General features: G+C 33.6%; 1 protein-coding gene across 2 annotated transcripts in view; it reads left to right on the top strand.

Annotated features, from left to right (window-relative positions):
• LOC123872212 (extracellular serine/threonine protein CG31145) overlaps positions 1-20645 on the top strand; it is an 88347-nt gene that overhangs the window by 30752 nt on the left and 36950 nt on the right. For both annotated transcript variants that reach the window (XM_045916396.1, XM_045916395.1), the window contains exon 2: positions 1058-1090. Coding sequence is in view for 1 of the 2 variants with exons in the window: in XM_045916395.1 (XP_045772351.1) it covers positions 1058-1090 (33 nt within the window). In the remaining variant the exon portion in view is untranslated. The remainder of the gene's footprint in view (positions 1-1057; positions 1091-20645) is intronic.

The raw sequence follows: 20645 nt of genomic DNA, 5'->3' as shown, positions 1-20645 counted from the left end.
TGCTATTATCAGTTTAATTGGAACGTTCTCGAAATAGGGTATTAATTAAAGAAATAGACAGATAGAGCGATGCCTTAGAGTTTAGGAGTCATAAAGCCAAATCAAATTGTAGATAATATAGGAATGATTAAATGAATAGAGCAGAATATAGGAATTTTCATTCGACGGACGTTATGCTAAACTTTTTTGTGATAAGAATTAAAAAGGTCATTGTCTTGATTCTTCTACTTACCTTGTTCGGTTGCTATCGCCGAAATATGTGCATTTTTGTTAGATTTCAGTGTCGAATTCATAATATTTCTAGCTAAAAATCAGATAATAATTTTATTCATGTGGACAGTAAAAGAAAAGTATGAATCTACTGTAGTTTGTAGCAACAAAAAATACGAGAAGAAAACGAGACAAAATATTGCTTCATTTTAACTCCAATGTGTTTCTTAAAGGTTATCATACCCATAATATACATGCGAAGTGTGTTTGTTTGTTGGTTTATTGGTTTGTCCTCCAATCGCGTCGCAATGGAGCGACAGATAAACGTGATCTTTTGCATAGATATATCTAGTTAAAGATCTGGGAGAGTGGCATGGGCTTCTTTTTATCCCCGGAAAACCAGAGAATTTCCAGTGGTTTTTTAAAACTTTAATCCACTGGGACGAAATCGCGGCGATCAGTTAGTTGTCTTATAAGGAAAATAAACTACTTTATTTATTTTCCTATAGGAAATTACGTGTTGATATAATTATTTTATTGTGGCGACGGAGTAAACTATTTGATTATGAATATATTTTTTAAATAAAGCAGTGCCAATATCTAGGCCCTGTTTGATTACGAGTGGAGGTGCCCATGAGAAAAAGAAAAAATCTTAGAAATAACTAGGTACCCCATAGTTCCTTCTAAAAATAATTTTATTGGCCTCTGCACGAAAATCATGAATGGCGTTTGGTGCTATATTGAAGCGTTATAATCTCTTGGCACGCTTTTGGAATAATAGTATGAATAAACACCAGTATGTAAAATAAACACCATGAATCACAAAATCACTTTTCCTGTTTTTCAGAAATCTGGGTGCAGCGCTTCTCTACTGCTTCAGGTATCCAATTTATATTACGAGTATATATTACTTTAAAAAAGTCATAACAGTGCTAATTCAGTTGTAAAAAATCTTTGTGAGATTACATTAATTACATTGGCCACACAGGCTGCGTACCTATGTGTCGCGTAAGCGTAGACTTAGCGCGTAGCATTGCGTTGTAAATTGTAATGTATGGGACATGGCATACCGCTTGCGTGGCGTGAACGTTCGCGTAGACGTAATGCGTACAGTTATGTCCACGGATTACGTGTCCCGTGTACGTACTTGGTGTGAATTGGCTTTAAGACAGGCTTTGTCATTTTAGTTTGATTTACACATTATATAGGTTGGATAAGCAATATAAAGCAGTGATATCCTAATGGTTAAGACCGCGTCAGGAGTAGGAATAGGAGATTCCAGAGGTCGAGTGTTCGATCCCGCGTATGTAACACTACTTTTTCGGAGCTATGTGCGTTTTAAGCATTTAAATATCACTTGCTTTAACGATGAAGGAAAACATTATGCCTGAGAGTTCTCTAAAACGTTCTCAAAGGTTTGTGAAGTCTGCCTATCCACACTTGACCAGCATGGTGGACTATGGCGGCTATACCCATTCTGAGTGAACCGGGGATGACTTGATAATGATGATGATGTATGTAGAAATACATCCATACTAATATTATAAATGCGAAAGTGTGTCTGTCTGTCTGTCTGTCTGTCTGTCTGCTACGCTTTCACGGCTTAACCGCTGAACCGATTTTAATGAAATTTTGTACAGACTTAGGATACATTCCGGGGAAGGACATAGGCTACTTTTTATCCTGGAAAAACAAACAGTTCCCGCGGGATTCCTACATACTCATCCGCTTGATAGATTTGTATGAAATTTGGTACCGAGGTAACTTGCGTCCCTGTAATTGACATAGGCAACTTTTTAGCCCGGAAAATCAAACAGTTCCCACGGGATCTTTAAAAACCTAAATCCATGCGGACGAAGTCGCGGGCATCCTCTAGTAACTCATAAATACCATATCATTGATTTCTTATCGTGCAATTTGATTAGAGTGAAATAAATCGAAGCACTTTTTCACATCCTCATTAAATGGTAGGGGCCGCGAACAATGATTTGTGGGTCGATCCCACGGCAGTCCCGGTTAAGTAACCGTGTGACAGCAAGACGAGAACGTATAGTCTAGGTGAAGAGAAAAGAAAAACCATTTCTTCGTATACTTACAAGATACTCGTAACATAATCGTAACTCCCTGTTCCGAAGTTTACTATTTTACTTCAAAATTGATTATATAGGGAAAATTCTTCTTAGCCTAGCATGTTCTCTGTTTTGAAAATGATCTGCTTATATTATGTAGATATTCCTAAGAAGATATGGTAGGATATATGCTACAAGGTTCTTCCTGTTTTAGATATAGTTAAAGATTTGGACAGCTACTTTTATCCTCGCGAAATCAAAAAGCTCCCTCAGGATTTTTAAACATCACACTAATTTTGTAAAGGAGAAAGTTTGTATGTATTTATGTAGGTATGTGTGTGTGTATGTTTGTTACTCTTTCACGCAAAAACTACTGTACCGTTTTGGCTGAAATTTAGAACGGAGATAGACTATACCCTGGATTAACACATAGGCTACTTTTTATCCCGTAAGAAACCCTGGTTCTGGATTTCAAAAAACCTATATCCACGCGAACGAAGTCGCGGGCATCAGCTAGTTAAGTATACACGCCAACGTAGTCGTAATCGTCATCCAGTTATCAATAAACAAATTTCATTTCTGAGAGAAGGTCTAATATTTTATTACCTGATGGTAGAATTTATTTGTCCAGCTTTTATAATAAGCTTTAATTTTGAAGATAAACAGCATTAGGTGTTGTTATATTTTCCAAGATAGCGGCAATTATTCGAGGTCTTGCAGCTTATATTTTGGAATGAAAGGTCGAGAGGAAAGGAGATGAGGTCGGAAAACAGAATCCGAAATATGTATCTTTATTGTATTTTATCAATTTACAATACTATACATTCGGTTGCGAACTAAAACAAAATAACTAGAACACTTGTTGCTTGCTGACTTAAGAGGGCTCTCTCCGTCACTCGTTTCATACAATCGTAGTTCCAATTTCATTTCTGTTAAAATATTCGGTTTCAAAGTTACGCGGTCTTAAAAAATTTCATACAAATCTTTGAACCCCTGTAATTTTAAAACTACATATTTTTAGAAAAATCTAAAAACCCACAGACACAGATATTAGTTTCTAGAATATGTCTGCAAAATTTCATGGACTTTGGTTGCTTAATATTCAAATGAAATTGGAACTACGATTGTATGAAACGAGTGACGGAGAGAGCCCTGTTAACTTTTAATATCTGTCAATTAATCACACAACTGGTTGGAGCTACATATTAAACTCATTAAGCAGTTAACCAGCCATTTTGATGGAAAAGTGGTAGTAAGCAGTACCGCTTGTTCTAACAAATTGCCCTACTGTTAGAACTTAGAAAGTAGATGATTACACGTATGAGTGCACTTGGCTCAATGCCTTCACTGTCACTGAAAGTGCTTTCTATGGTAAATATATGGGACGTCTTTCCAAAGAAATCGCAATCTGCAAATAACAGATGGGTAAACCCCAAATAGTTATTACCTACTTACTCGTAAGTCATGTTTAGAGATTCCCAATGGCTCGTGGCTCGAACAATATTTTTATCATCCCTTATTATATTCTAAGAATCTTAGTCTTTAAATTCTTAATCTTTAATCTAGCTAGGATAGCCAGTCCTTGATCTTGCAACACTCAAAATTATATTAAAAACTAAGTTAAAAAAAAATCTAAGATATGTATAGTTATTGATGTAAATTGTCTATGTTCTTTTATTTACTGTGGAACATAGTTATAGTTTTACATGTTCTAGATAGTAACACAGTTATAGTTTTCCATGCCCTCCACGGTCTTCTTCAATGGACTTCAGGAGTTAGTTGGTGGGCCAGATCTGCTTCTAGCAACTGGCAACCCTAAACGACGAGCTTATGTTAACATAATATTTGAGCGTATCGTATTCATAATAAAACAATACCCATAAAATATTCTTTATTAATGATAGTAATTAATCCATCAAACTTCATAGTAAAAAAGTGAGCTGAATGTAAACTCGTAACATCGCGTGCTCCTGCGCATCGTTCCGCTTCCTATGCGTTAACACTAACAGTAACAGCTGTGCGAATGTGTGTTGATAATGTCGAATTAATAATTATATTAACCGTTGTATGTTATAACCACGTTATAGATCGGATGAGTGTAGTTTATTGTGAATAAATAAAATGTGTTAAGTAACGTATACCTAGTAACGCTTTCACTGCAAAGGACCGTGAAAATGTAGAGCAGATTTTTTAGCGTATTCGTAGCGATCTCCATGCAAACGGAATTTGATTTAGGATGTTAACTAATCAAATTTAATTACATTTTGTAATTTATCAATTGTGCCGATCATTTGTCAGATTTCCGTAAAATAACTGTAGTTTAAAAGCAACCCTGATAACAGGCTGCAATTTTTTGAAGCACGCTCGAAGGTGTCAAAAGATGCGTAAATCCGCGACGATATCTATTTACTCTGTGTCGCTACGCTCATATTGTGCCAGGGTCACACCACAGTACACACAAGCGTACGAATTTGTCTTCACTTTTTACAAGTGTAAATTAAAAATTTATAACACCCCCGACAAGTGAAGGTTACAGTAGTTAACTAGAAAAGAGCTGATAACTTTCTGAACCGATTTTCTTGGATTATAGCTAAGAACACACTCGATCAAGCCACCTTTCGAACAAAAGAAACTAAATTAAAATCGGTTCATTAGTTTAGGAGCTACGATGGCACAGACAGATACACACTACAGATACACACGTCAAACTTATAACACCTCTCTTTTTGGGTCGGGGGTTAAAAATACAATTATTTATGAGCTTTGCCGATCTGGAGTTTTGTAATATAATATCTTTGTTTCAAAGTTGCACAGGCTAAAAGTTTTGTATGAAAATCATAACTGTAACTTAGAAAATTGAAAGCATCAAGGTTTTTCATTTATCTAGAAATATTTCTGCTGCGGCACCCGGTCTTGATGCTGTCTCCTTGATCATAACACGGGGCCAACATGTCACATTGCTTCCCACTTTCGTTCCCAGGGAAATCTCGTCAATCCATTTGAGTAATGGTTTTGTCTCAGCCAAAGATATTTTAGCTGGGCCTGATCTCTCTCAAGGTGAGTTAAGGTATCGCGCCATAAAGGTCATCCCATAAAAAAATTAGACTGAGAGAGAAATCTTAAAACTATGCAAGTTTTGAAACCATCGTTGACTTCTCTCGTAAACCTCGGTTATCGAAACTAATCAAATTCATGCAGCGTATTATTTCTTGCCCACCGACCGACGACGACCGTATAAACTTCGATTTCACGGTGACAAATAAAACTGTAAAATTTATAGCCCTTACTATTCTGCATTTTGCTTTATGATTTTATAGCAATTTTATTTTTTCAAGAAATGTGTTATTGCACAAAATAGCTGCATGTGTAAAGACTTTCAGACTAGCAGATGATACTATCTTATACTTACGTAGGAAATTTTAGCAGCAGCATGCAAATTTAAAACAAGATGCTGAAATAAAAACATTTATTTTTATGATTTATAAAAAGTAGCTACCTACCTATCTTAGTAAAATTAAAATTGGTTTCGCTTTATTCCAGTTATACCTTCTTCTTCAGAAATCCATACCTACTTAATAAGTAGGTAATAAGTGCGAATTGGTGCTAATTCTTTTGCACACAAATCTCTAAACTAAATTGTCATTTTTGAAAGAAGTGCCATTCTTTTAGCAGGGAAAGGAAAGAATACTATGAGTAGGGGTGAGCCTACTCATAGAAATTAATATAAGTCGATTTACCTTTTGAAAAAATCACTTTACTGAGAATTATATAAAAGTTAAAGTTAGTAATTTAGCATAAATACTCTAGAATTTAGGTAGTCATAATCATAGTCATTTAATATTCATAATACATATACATTATACGTCAATCACAATTCATTTTTTTTAAAATAAGTATTAACATTTTACAATAATTTTTCTTAAAAATATAAAATAAACATTAATAATAATCAATTTTGTCTTGAATCTTCCCATGACAAATTATTTGTATAACGATTTTTGCGTCAATAATTTTGCGAAGCGTAATAATTTATTATCGTACAATAAACACGGCATTATCGAAGCAGTACGACCCAATATTTGATTTAGGTATTGTTTCACATAAATGATCGCACGTCACTTATAGCTGCGAATGTCTGACGTGGGTGAGCCCATTAGTGTATTGTAGGTAGGTATATATTTTGTTGTACATGCTTCATATTTTGAGCATAGGTAGAACTTATCACCAAGTTATAGATGAAAGTGGAGTTCGCACTCCTAATGCCTATTTAGTAGGTAATAGGTTGTTGGTAATCATTTTTTTTATTCAGATACAACTTAGCCCTTGACTGCAATCTCACCTGGTGGTAAGTGATGATGCATCTAAGATGAAAGCGGGCTAACCTGGAAGGGGTATTGCAGTTTTTATTACACTCACACCCCTTTGGTTTCTACACGGCATCATACCGAAACGCTAAATCGCTTGGCGGCACGGCTTTGCCGGTAGGGTGGCAACTAGCCACGGGCGAAGCCTCCCACCAGACCAGACCAGAAACTTAGAAATTATAAAATTCCAAACGCCTGCCGGTAATCGAACCCGGGAACTGTCACTAATAAGACCACAGCGCTGCACCAGGAAGTGCACATGGAACGTCTTGTTTTATAGCGAAAATTTAACTTTGCGCTTGAGAATTATATCATAGTAGAAATTAGTACTATATCGAAAATAGTAATCGATATTTTTGATCATTGTTAGGGCGTCATAAAGGTATGAATAGTGATACGCCGTAGCGAGGCGTTGACACCTGTAAGCGTCCGTGCCAAATTATATGATCTATTGGACCTACACGTCTTATAATGTACTTACTTACCTTACATTAATTGTTACGGTAATAATTGTGTCACAATCTATTCATTTGATATATAATAATTATGTCACTGCTTAGTAATAGTTATAAATAGGTACTTGTAGTGAATTTTCCTGTGTCGAAAATAATGTGTAACGTTAGGTAGGTTAGATACTCAGACTTACCATATTTTAGAAAAAAAACACCTATTAGGTACGTAATGATAATCTTGATATAAGCATTCATAAAATACAATAGATCCAAATTGTGCAACTTGTCAAAGTTTGAGATTTCAATATTTTTAATTAGATGATGCCCGCCACCTCGCCCAAAAGGATTTGGGTATTTTGGAAATCCCGTGGGAATAGTAGAAGTAGTCTAGATGTCACTCTAGGTCTTTGACTATGCAAAAAATGACGTCAATATCCATGCAAAAAATGACGTCAATTTGTTTTTCCGGTTGCTCCGGATTGAGAGGGGCAAATCAATAAAAACAGACTTTCTCATTCGAAATAGAGACAGAATAGCATTAATTATAATATTACTTGAATATTACTTCTATTATGATTAAGTATATTTATTCCAAATAATACTATAATAAGGTAAAAAAATTAAAAGAAACTATAGTTACAGTTAAGCAACCACAAAAATTCGTGATATCGACCTTGTGAATTTGGCAACATCGAATATCAGGGCCCTATCCGATACCATACTTTTATTTTTATTCGTAGCTGAATTTGATGACATAAATATTTTAACACCTTTTTATACAAGAACCAAGAAGATCTGAATATTTTTTTAATGAATATTAACTATGATAATCATGAGTAATACTCCCCTTTCCCCTCCAAAGCGCAAAGCTTGTGCCAGGAGGGGGTACGACAATAGTGCAACGGGTAGGGTTTGAACCGCTGACCTTTCGGAATTCAGTCCGCTTTACAACCGTTGAGCTATCGAGGTTCTAAGGACGAGTTTGACGTCACGTTCGATCGATCTTCGATAATTCGATAGATAATTCATTTTCTTACAGTGGTCCTATCTCATGATAAGCATTTACGACGCGAATGGGGCGACGACACCTGTGGCCGTGCGTGCCAAATTCCAAAAATACATTATACCCATTTGGATATAATATCTCTTCTTTCTAAAATAATTTTTATCATAAGTGGTTCTTTTAATGTCAATAGGTCCTAGGTATTTGCTCGTCGATTATTAATTAACCTTGGTAATTAGGTATCCTTATGTTTTTGACTATGTTATGATTTTGCTTCGGGATAAGAGAGCTTGTGGCGCTCTTTAGAATGTCTGTAGGTACCCATTGACCTCCGTGTCAACATTCATAATAGAGAGAGAGACAGGGAGGGCCAGTCCTACGCCATTTTATAAAAGCTGTGAGTTTGAGTATTGTGCCCAACACAGCGAAGAACGACCAGCGACTATGAAGTATGTCAAAGTGGCTTTAGGAGATAACAGGTAAAAAGGTGTAAAAAATCTTACGTCAAAGTATAAAGTGTAATTTTTTTATATTTTCTTATAGTATTAGAAGTCACGTCCTGCATGTTTTTTTCCTGGTTAGATAAATGCGCTTTTTATTGTAATCCATCACTCTATAACGAGATCAAGAACAGTGTAATACAATTTTATAGTTTTTAATAAATATAAAATATAAGATTATTTTATCGTCGCTACCTACTTGTAAATATTTAAATTGTAAATGTATACTGTGAATTACATTCTTACATATTACGTATAATGGATATATTATTAGCTTTAATAATATGTCCGCGACTGTCTCCGAGTTACATATATAGCAAATAACACTCAGGGATAATGTAAGCTCTATCTATCAGTGAAAGAATTTTTAAAGTCAGAAGAGTAGGTAGTTTAGGAGATTAACTGACTCCTACATCCAAACATACAAACTTTACCTCTTTATAATATTATTGTATTTAATTATATATTTCAAGTACTTATACTTTTTTTTTGGTACCTACCTATCGTATTTCGATTCTGTAATGAGATTTTGTCTGATAATGTGTAGGTCAATTACAGTCAACATCACTACGATACATTTTGGATGAATGCCAATGCGTAAAATTTATATTATTAGTTTCATGTTTATGTTATAAAAAAAGACACATACCTACAGTTAGGACCAAATAAGCTGTTTACAAGACATCAAATAGCTGCAGGATGGTTGGAGAGTTTATCTTTATGATAAAAGAGTGGCTTTAGGATCTACCTAATCAAATAATTCCGCATAGTTTTGTACAAACGCTACCATATTTTATTTATATCTAGTTTTCTAATAAGGTAACTTTTTATTGAAAAAAAAATAATAAAGTTTGCCATTGTTATTACATTCATTGAATTATTCATTTATATGTATTTTTATATAATTATTATGTGCAGGTAATATGTTTTTATAAGTTATATTAGTCCATATAAAAAATGTCAGTAAAAATCGTCCAAGTTTTAACTACCTATACATATTTTTTTGCGTTTCATTGTTTCTTTAATAATTACCATTATGATACTCGTACTACCAGTCAAAATACTTACTATTCCAACACCAACAAGTAGGTATTTTAAAGGTGATAAAATTTTATTACCTTGTTCTGTTCTTAAAATATTAAATCGGTGGTTTTACAATTTTCTTCCCGAAAAAATTTTGACTTCAGTGATAGTTACTCTTCATTGAGAGCTTTAGTTTAGTATCGCCATCGATACCTAAGAATGTTTCACAAGTAAGTATTTATCAATTCATCTAAAAAGAAAGTCCTGATTCACTGACTGACTCATCATCGCTCAGTCCGAACCCTTGGACTTAAAAAGCTGAAAATCGCTTCATAAGGTAGGCAAAGAAGAAGGCTATATTTTATAAAATTCCCACGGAATGAAGAGTAAAAGGGTTTATTTTTCGCCGAGCGAAGCCGCGGGCGCTTGTTAGAGATAGTTACAAGCAACTAGCTGATCACTACGATACATTTTGCGTGGATTTAGGTTCTTAAAAATTATGTGGGAACTCTTTAATTTCTGGAATAAAAAGTAGCCTATGTCAATCTCCAAGTCTTCACCTATAACCATGCAAAAAATCACGTCGATCCGTTGCTCTGTTGCGACGTGATTGTAGAACAAACCAACACACAAACACACTTTCGCATTTATAATACATATTATATAGGTTTGCGATTGGCAAAGTTCTGTTGAAATGTAACCGTACCTGTTTGCGGAATAGGAAGGCTTGTTCACGCGGGTTGGGTGGAGGTGTCCGAAGTGTCCACCGCTGAAACCGGATTTGTATGATATTCGTAATTGATACCGTAGCGCGTGCATGTAATCTTGTGCCATACAAGAAATGTGTGTGACGTGTGTGTTTGTTCGTGTCATAATAGCTCCAGAACGAATTAACCGAATTTGTAAATTGTAAAGTTACGGTTTGATTTGTCTTTTGTTTAGAGACGTTGACTTCATTCAATTGACAATTTTCTACTTTTGAACAAAACTGAAAATAACTAATATGGTGACATCACTGACATAGGAATAAAGTTACATATAGAGTAAGAGCCTGTAAGGGCAAGACCTTCGTTATTTTATAAAAGCTAAAAGTTTCTCCGCGCCATAGATATATTGTATACTTAATGAAAATGCGAATGACGAGTCAAAGTCAGCCTTGCTGCTGATGACATGAGCCTGGTGCTTTTTCAGTCTGAAATATCTTTAGCCGGTCTTCTATTCACTGGATGACCCGCTGAGGACATTCCATGCATTTCTTGCTCGCATAAGTAGACGTGGTAGCTCCACGACCGACTTTAGGTATAACTTTCCAAAAGTATTTAACTGAATCTCTCAAAACTGTGGAAATTACCTAACAAAGTCCCGATTTACTATTTGACTTATTTGAAACTTGGAAGTGAAAACTTTCATCGGAAAAGCAAAACGAATAGGTAAATAAAGCTTCTTGTGTTCTTACTTTTTACAACTCTATTTCTATGCATTTAATTTTCAGTATCTAATTAACTACCTATTCAGAAATCAACTGAGCTTATTGAGTTATGACTTATGTGCAATCTTGCGCATCTTACAAATGAAACGACCCATAAATAAGTAAGTACAGAATATTATGTTAACACGCCATTAAAGGTTTGCGCAAATACCTACTAGCTAGTTATTTTGTAATGAGCTAAAGTAACTTTTGGTTTATACAGGGTGGTCAAAAAGTCGTGGATCAAACGCAATAGGGAGATAGAGGAGGTCATTTCCAGCAAAAAAAAAATTTTACAGCATGGCCATATTTAAATTGCCCTAAAAGTTATGAATATTTTTGGGTTTTTTAACAAAATACCAAATTCTCTTACAATTACACTAATTAAAAAAAATGTGATAAAAAACAATAAAACAAACGATGTTGTGTCATTACTAGATAATGTATCAGCACTACAAACCTTCTATTGAGGCTCTGGCTGCCAAATTAGAAGAGCAATTAATTTTTTTCCAAAACTTTTAAAGCGTTACCAAAAATTAAGTGTCACTTTAAAAGCGCACTGTGAAAAAAAAAAATGTACTAAGTACGAAAAAATTACCCTGTATTAGAAAAACTTGCTGATTTAATGCCAATTCAAATGAGGTATAATACATTACTCTTTGTTTCGTAATTCTGGTATTATAATCGTTTTTTCATGTCAAGGTGCAAATTTCAGTAGATTAGTTTAATTCAAAATAATTTTGAAGATTATCATGCTGCTAGTTAAACTGCTAGTTTTTTGTACGTTGGAATGCTAGAAACATCACTGTGCTTGTCACACTTAAAATTTGTGAAAATAACAGAAACTCTTCACTACCACCACGTGCCAGAACTACCCAGAACGCCCGTCTTGCAAGTAGTTCATCTTTTCTAGGAAACAAAAGGATAAAGAAACTATCCTTATTTCAACAATGCAAATAGGAAGGATAATTAGTTTGAAAGAGAGGCATAGTTTCTTTATCCTTTTGTTTCCTAGAAAAGATGAACTACTTGCAAGACGGGCGTTCTGGGTAGTTCTGGCACGTGGTGGTAGTGAAGTTTCTGTTATTTTCACAAATTTTAAGTGTGACAAGCACAGTGATGTTTCTAGCATTCCAACGTACAAAAAACTAGCAGTTTAACTAGCAGCATGATAATCTTCAAAATTATTTTGAATTAAACTAATCTACTGAAATTTGCACCTTGACATGAAAAAACGATTATAATACCAGAATTACGAAACAAAGAGTAATGTATTATACCTCATTTGAATTGGCATTAAATCAGCAAGTTTTTCTAATACAGGGTCATTTTTCCGTAGTACATTTTTTTTCACAGTGCGCTTTTAAAGTGACACTTAATTTTTGGTAACGCTTTAAAAGTTTTGGAAAAAAATTAATTGCTCTTCTAATTTGGCAGCCAGAGCCTCAATAGAAGGTTTGTAGTGCTGATACATTATCTAGTAATGACACAACATCGTTTGTTTTATTGTTTTTTATCACATTTTCTTTTAATTAGTGTAATTGTAAGAGAATTTGGTATTTTGTTAAAAAACCCAAAAATATTCATAACTTTTAGGGCAATTTAAATATGGCCATGCTGTAGAATTTTTTTTTGCTGGAAATGACCTCCTCTATCTTCCTATTGCGTTTGATCCACGACTTTTTGACCACCCTGTATATTTTCATCTCCGAAGGCGTAGGTATTTTATTTCATAACTACATTTTATTGGCTAGGTCCTAGGATATTGCTCAAAGGACCACTTTTGTATGCTTCTGTTCTTTGCGTTTGATACAGTGACGTCCAGCACAGGATACCTATCCTGAAGACCACGGAAAGACGACGTGATCAGATTCTGTTCGGATCAGCATTGACATGGTGGTGACATCAGACAGGGTAACCAGAAAGTCTTAGATAAAACATTCACAAAAATCTGACTAATCAAAAACCAATCAAACCATAACCAATAATCTATTCGACCATTCCATCCACCTACCTTTAACAATTTTTAACTGACTTCAAAAAAGGAGGAGGTTCTCAATTCGTCAGAATCTTTTTTTTTATGTATGTTCACCGATTACTCAAAGCACCTGGATCGATTTGGAAATTTTTTTTTTTGTTTGAAAGGGTATATACTTTGCAGGTGGTCCCATATAAATTTGGTGAAGATCTGATGAATATCTTCGGAGATGGAAAACAGAACTCCTCAATTATTTTTAAATCTGCACAGTAGTCCTAACGGAACTTTAGCTTATTTTAAACAATAACTAACTTTAAAAATAAAGCTTAGTTTAGAGTTAAGCACCGAAACCATTTAATTTGAACAGTTTCACGCTGCACGGAGACGTAATTATTCAAGAAATATATAAGTATATTATACTGACATTCGTTACGGGCACGTACGTTCTAAGGTCGTCAATAGATATCTGAATAGGCAGTATTTTAGAGACACTGAGCCGCAAAAACTCTCCATAGTCACGTATTATATTATTTTAAACGTATAGATTTATTGCGATTTCAATGATATGATTTATACCTATTTTCATTTTTCGTTTTCTGTAATTTGAATTAAATTATTTAGAAAGATTTAAATAAAGCAAGTTAGTAAATATCTCTTACTTACTGCTGCTAATTCTGTTATAAATAATCAAGTCAATAAACAGGTCCCTTAAGAATTAGATCCTTCTAGACTTAGATTTGTCATTTTAGTTTATTTAGAATCTGTCTAAAATTAATCATCTTTGTACTTAAGGTTGAAGACAATCACGAACTAAGTTAAAAGTTTTAAAAGCGAAGAATTCAATTCCGCAGAAAATAATATGAAAATGATATTTTAGATAGGCACCACATTTTATCTGCTTGTTTTTAATATAATAATTAGTGTGAGAACGGGCGATTTCTCTAAATTCCCTTTGCATGACAGTAATGAAGATTAAATCAGACAAAAAAAGACGCAAATCTGACCAGAAATCTCCGCTAAATTGGTGTCTACGCACAGAAAAGTACAAAGGTACCGAATTGAAAACGTCTTCCAGGTACGAGTATTTTTTTAAAGAAAGCTTACGCTAATCAAATTTAAAATAGGAAGGTACATCTATTTACTTTTTTTATAGACCACTAACTGATAGCTGATGCTTGCGACTTCGTCCACGTGGATTTAAACCTTTAAAAACCCCATAGGAAATCTTTGATATTCCGGGATAAAAAGTAGCGTAGGTATCTCACTCTCCATGTCTTTAACCTATATCCAAGCAAAAATCACGTCGATCAACGGCTGCAATTGATTCCCCCGTTGCGACATGATTGAAGGAAAAACCTACAAACCAACAAACAAACACACTTTCGCAACATGGGTAGTGAATACTGATGGGTAGTGATAAAGTACGTTTTCTATAAAAAAGAAAAGACAGTTCCACAAACATCACGTAAACAAACCAAATTGAATACAATTCAGAGAATGCTCTAGGAACGACGCGCGTGTCTGCGCAAACATACGAGTACTACGTATCTATTTGTTGCAAAAGTGTGAGAGCGGGATTATTTTGTGAATTTAAATTGCACGATCTCATTTCGGGTGTTTTCTCTAAATTCCCTTCGCGTGACATAGATAAAGATCACTGCTTTACATGACCATGTCCGTGAAAATGGAACTGATGCTAGTTTGTATGCAGCGGGCGCCGGTTCGCATGCCTTATTAACTGTCTGGCACAAATGTTGATAGTACAGACCATTTGAATCCGGAAACCCTAATGATTCGCGGGATTTCACTTTCCCATTTTATTTTTCTTGGATTTTTTATGCGTGCTTGATACATAGATAGTGATGATCTCCATATGAAATCAAAAATCAATCAAATCATTATTTTAAACTGCCACAGTTTACTCTGCAGACTAATGCCATGTGAAATTAATTTAAAAGTGGCGTATTAAAACGACTTTACTGTAGTTACGTCATTCTACTATTTGATATTTTCATCGTTGTAGCAAAATATTAAAAAAAAAGAACTAACATGTATCGCTACTTAGTGCCAACTCGTTTCAAAATAGAATTTCAATGCATATTTTATGTTCAATGCAAATACAGAATACTAGAACAGGTTGACTTGTTACAATATAACTATTGCGAGATAATAATTAGATTGGCTTATAAAATAGTCTTAAGTTAAATGTTACAAGCGTTAATAATAAAATAATAGGTACAATGTCACAATAAATCAGGCTCTAACTTGTGGTCAATCTTATTGCGAAAATAACCTTTATGTAATTTTGTTATCAAGGAATTTGGAGCGTTAAAAGATATGACTTTGGACAACGTCACTTTTTTGTCACACAATTGTACCTACAGCGTGGTCCATGTATGACTATAGTATAGTATAGTAGCATAGAATAGATATATATTACAAACGCTAGTAGCTAGTAGACCCTATTTCCGCAATTTGTGTATTATTATTTTACATGGTAATATCTTGGCCAATGGCCTCTAAATCTGTAAAGTTTCTTATTTGACAGCTACTTTTTTGAGCCTTTGCATGGATTATAGAAAGTAGAACTCTCAACTCAGAACACTATTACGTTGGCTGTGGGATGACCTCTAAATATTTACTTTTTAACTTCGCTAAATTAATTTTGCATCAAAATTTATTCAAGTGCAGGTTCCGATTATAAATTTAAAAAAATGTATTTTTAAATGAATTGCATTCAATTTATGATTCTAATTACACAAAATGAAACCTAGCTTTACCAAGCGTACTTGGACTTCTAAATCAGTCACTCAAAGACGGGAATGAGCTAACGTTGAAAGAACCTCATTTCCGGCCACGACTTTTTCAATACATTTCATTTAAATACTTTCTTCAAGTGCTCTGAGTGGTGACTGAGTGGTTTTAATTTCTCACATTGGCTGCTCATATGAGATGAGACATAGGAATGCTTTTATTCTAGTTGTGTTAGTGTTTGCGACATTTTATTCTCTTAGAAAATTATGATTAGTTATTTCGCCAAGTTTGTCACGTTTGAGTCAGTTCTGTTTTGTTTCTTATTAGGCATTTTTCTCTACTTAGTTGATAGTTGTGGATATTCGTAGTTACCTTTAGTTGTGTAGTTAAGAAACATTTAATGGGTCATGAATTATTATTAAGTAAAATAAATATTAAGGGAGACATAAAGTACTTTTTAGTTTGTAATTTGATGACAGGCTGTTTCCTTAAGATTTACTTAAGAAGAAGAATAAGTACCTAATAATTTGTCCTTGCAACTTGCATAATTTTATTGGTTGTTATTAGTTACTTGTGACTTGCTATATCTACATTCGTCAGCCCATTTTTACAATTTATATGTGCACTCTTTATGTTTTACACTTAATAATGTTTATAAAATTTATGATCAAGCAGTTTAATAGCAAAACTTTATAAACTTTTATATAGGTATCTTCCGTCCCACATAAAACATTTTAAAAATTCTGTGTGGGTGCAACATAATGTGAAATATTGGAATATCCAACCGTTATCTAACGTTTTATTCCAGTTATTTCAAATATTATATCAGTACCTAAGCTTATCTCATTCATAGAATATTAGAGTATTTGAGGTTCAATCTTAAAAACAATGTGGCTCATTCTGTTCTACAAAATCTCTAAACTTAAATCTCAGGTCTAAATATAGTGATATCCCTTACGTAATGCTTCTTGAAAAGGTTAGCACTGTTAAGACTTATCAATATTTAGTTTAATGTTGAGATTATGTACAACAGAATTAACCACAATATTATCAACAAGTTTGACATGGTAGGTATACTTAGGGATGCATATATTTTTTGAACAGGTTTCAACATTTATACGTCCATGGTTTCAACTTGATTCGAATCTTACGGTGAATTTTTTTAGTTAGGTCCGTTAGGTCTGGAGGGTTAGGTAGTTAGGTCATTGAACTGATATATTCTTCGAACGTCGCACATGTTTTTTGATTACAGTAATAATATAAAATTAAAGGTAGGTAATTCGGATTTTATATCTTAAATCCTATTGATGCATGGGTACTGCCCAACAAAATGTGAAGACGTATCTTAGACTGTGAATACCTATTTTAGATACCAATTACCGAGTAGGTAGTTCGAACGAAATCTTTATTATGAGAAGAACGTAACTTGGTTCATTATGGTTTTACCATTCACTTGGACTTTAACATTTTTTTACTAGTCTTCATAGCTTGTTATTTCTTTGTAACACAACAGCACTCTACTTTTTAATTCATTAATCAGAGGCAGTTCCCGAAATTAGTCTATTCAAATGCTTACTTAATAATCTGAGACAGTTGAAGTATGATTTATAGAGAGTGGCTTATTAATCTCCGACCCAAAAAGAGGGGTCTTATAAGTTTGACGTGTGTATCTGTGTATCTGTCTGTGGCATCGTAGCTCTTCAATTTAGTTTTTCGTTTGAAAGGTGGCTTGATCGAGAGTGTTCTCAGCTATAATCCAAGAAAATCGGTTCAGCCGTTTGAAAGTTATCAGCTCTTTTCTAGTTACTGTAACCTTCAATTGTCGGGAGTGTTATAAATTTTTAATTTACACTTGTGATTTATTTATTCGGTGTAGAGTCCTTTTCACGCTGACCGTTATTATAGCACATATTATGTCATTAAAACAATCCAGTCCAATGCCGGATAAAGCACGGCAATTTAGTCATTAACTATCTTGTAGGCAGGTAATTTGTGCCTTTCCGGTCTATCATTTGAACCAATTTAGTTGTTACACTAATAATTCTGTTAATAATTACAATTGACCACGTTATTATATTTTATTATGATTTATATCATTTATTTGTATTATTCATTTTTTGAGAATTTTTAATCATTGGAAATGAGGATTGTTTTTATACTTATTTTTCTTTAGCATTTTCCGGGTGTTCAAGGATGCTTATTGTTTTAGTAAATATTGGTGTTAATCAAGAGTGATTGCTAAGGGCGGAAATTATTTGTCGGGTTAAATTATACACAATAAAAAATGTTATAGTGAAAAAATATCCTTATTAATTTTGGTAAATATACTTATTAATAAGTACAATAGATTACATACTATAGGTATTATGAGAAACACGTTAAACAATGTAAAAAACAAACATGCAGCACATAATACAATTTTAGTTAGGTACTTTACAATATGTAAGAGATCCTTTTACGCATATGAATATAAAATTCAGTAAAAATGTGGTTTTATAATCGAAAAACGTGTCTTCATAATTAATTTAGAATTCTTTTTAGGGTTCCATACCTCAAAAAGAAAAACGGAACCCTTATACTATGATCACTTTGTTGTCTGTCTGTCTGTCAAGAAAACCTATAGGGTACTTCCTGTTGACCTAAAATCATGATTTTTTTTAGGTAGGTAGTCTTTTTCAAAGTAAGACAAATATTCCAAGTGGGATATCATATGAAAGGGCTTTACCTGTATATTCTAAAACAGATTTTTATTTATTTTTATGAATAATAGTTTTTGATTTATCTTGCAAAATGTCGGAAAAAATACCTGATACGAAACCTTCGGTGCGCGAGTTCGACTCGCACTTGGCCGGTTTTTTTTCATTAAACCATAAATATAAAGAGCATTAAGTGGCGGTAATAACTTTGAATACGAAGATTGACGTCATATTACCTAAAATGGAAATATTTTTATTTATACATTTTAATTAAAGGCTTATATTGTTGTCTAATTTAATGATCAAGTCTCTTACACGGGCTGCTTACTTCTATGTACTTAGATCTTTTTTTTTTTATTCATTTACAAAAATGCCTTTAAATATTTACCTCTACAAACTTTTATAAATACATACCTATAACAAATTATATTGTTTGATCGTGTGACTTCATGACTTTTGAGTTTGAGTTTTAAATCTTGGGGTTTCGTGTAAAATAACAAATTAGTACAAAAGATTATTTTATTCATGTCATAATTAAACAGAATTATTATATTCAACATAACAACAAAGTCTCTTCGTGTATTAAATAATGCTATTCATCCATTGTTATTTTAAACGGAAAGATAGCATAGATACGAGTATAAAGGTGTACATTATGCGAAAAAATGTCCTATTTCACAGTGATTTCCATGTTATTGTTTAGATTTTCTTTATCTGCGTCTATTATTACATATGCGCTTTTACATAAGTTTGCATCAGTGTGACTTACTTTTCTTTTAATTTCAATTCTTGAAACCGTGTCAACTCAGAATTCCATTGCCAAATAAATTTCGATTTCAGCCGAGTGTAAAAATATGTGTACAATGTACATGATAGCTTTAATTTTCGACAGGTAATATTTTGTGGTCCAGCTAAACTTTAGAGTTTAGACTATTTTGTACTTTCGTTATTTTATTTACGCACTAGGTGATACCTCCAACTTCATCCGCGTATATTCAGGTTTTTTCAAAACTCTGGAACTTTTTGTTTTCCTGGGATAAAACGTATCATATTATGTCATCATAATCGTTAATTTTTCAGTATTCAGGCTTTAAAAGGTAACGCAAAGACACACTTTCGCATTAATAAAATTACCACTTACCTATGCATGTAAGAATGATTTCAAGTAGCGACGAATTAATAAAATTAAGGGCATTACACCTATCATGCAATATATGGACAAAAACGGGTTGCGGTTACGTTTTTGTTGTTTGCACAATGTGCAGTTCACCTGTCGTTACCCGTATGCACCCATGCATTAATGTCATTGAGCGCCACTAGCAAGTTTCATCACAAAACCCAAGGTCCAACACAATATACTTAAATGTCTTTGGTCCAACATTAAAATTGTGCAAGCGGTTCTTACAACTTTGGTATTGAAGTTGCTAACATAATAATTGAGTTATCGCTTATCAGGTATCTGCCTGCACCAGATCTTAAATGTAATGCAACTGTATCAGTGCTATTGTTTTGTAAGTGTTTAGATCAAAGGATAAAAAAAATTATGAAAATCATAGCAGCTTTACAATTTGCTAGCTTCATGCTGCAATATAAACAATATTTTAAAATTATAAGTAAATTAAATTAGTTATTAAAAAGAAGGTAAGTAATCCTGTTTAGTTAAAGATTTTTAAATTCCAAATAATCTCTTCCTCTCGTCTACTTGCCAATTCGTTGCGCAAATGTAGAGCGAATGAGCTCACAGATGTTACACTCTACCTGAAAATTACAAAGGATAATATCGCATACAATACAAAAGATACGAGATATAACCACACTACTCGTATTGCTAGAGGAACATAAGCGCAAGGAGCACGCAATGATCGCTTTAGTCATTGAAGAGATAAACAATGGTAGAACAACAGCTATTCTATAGATAACATCTTGATCGCATCCATTAGCTTAATTTACGAGTAGGTAGAGGTAGGTAGCTAATTTTCTGCATTTAGGAATGTTTATGTTGAAATGCGTCTAAAAAACTAGATTCAATACAATTAGTAATAACATTTATAAGATTAATTAAAATCTTACTTTAACCTCGGATTACGTAATAGTAAGTACACCTTTAAATCACAAAGTGTTGTTCTGC

The sequence above is a fragment of the Maniola jurtina genome, chromosome 14, assembly GCF_905333055.1.
Source record: "Maniola jurtina chromosome 14, ilManJurt1.1, whole genome shotgun sequence".
NCBI classification, from domain to species: domain Eukaryota; kingdom Metazoa; phylum Arthropoda; class Insecta; order Lepidoptera; family Nymphalidae; genus Maniola; species Maniola jurtina.
This window is presented reverse-complemented; position numbering and strand designations above follow the sequence as displayed.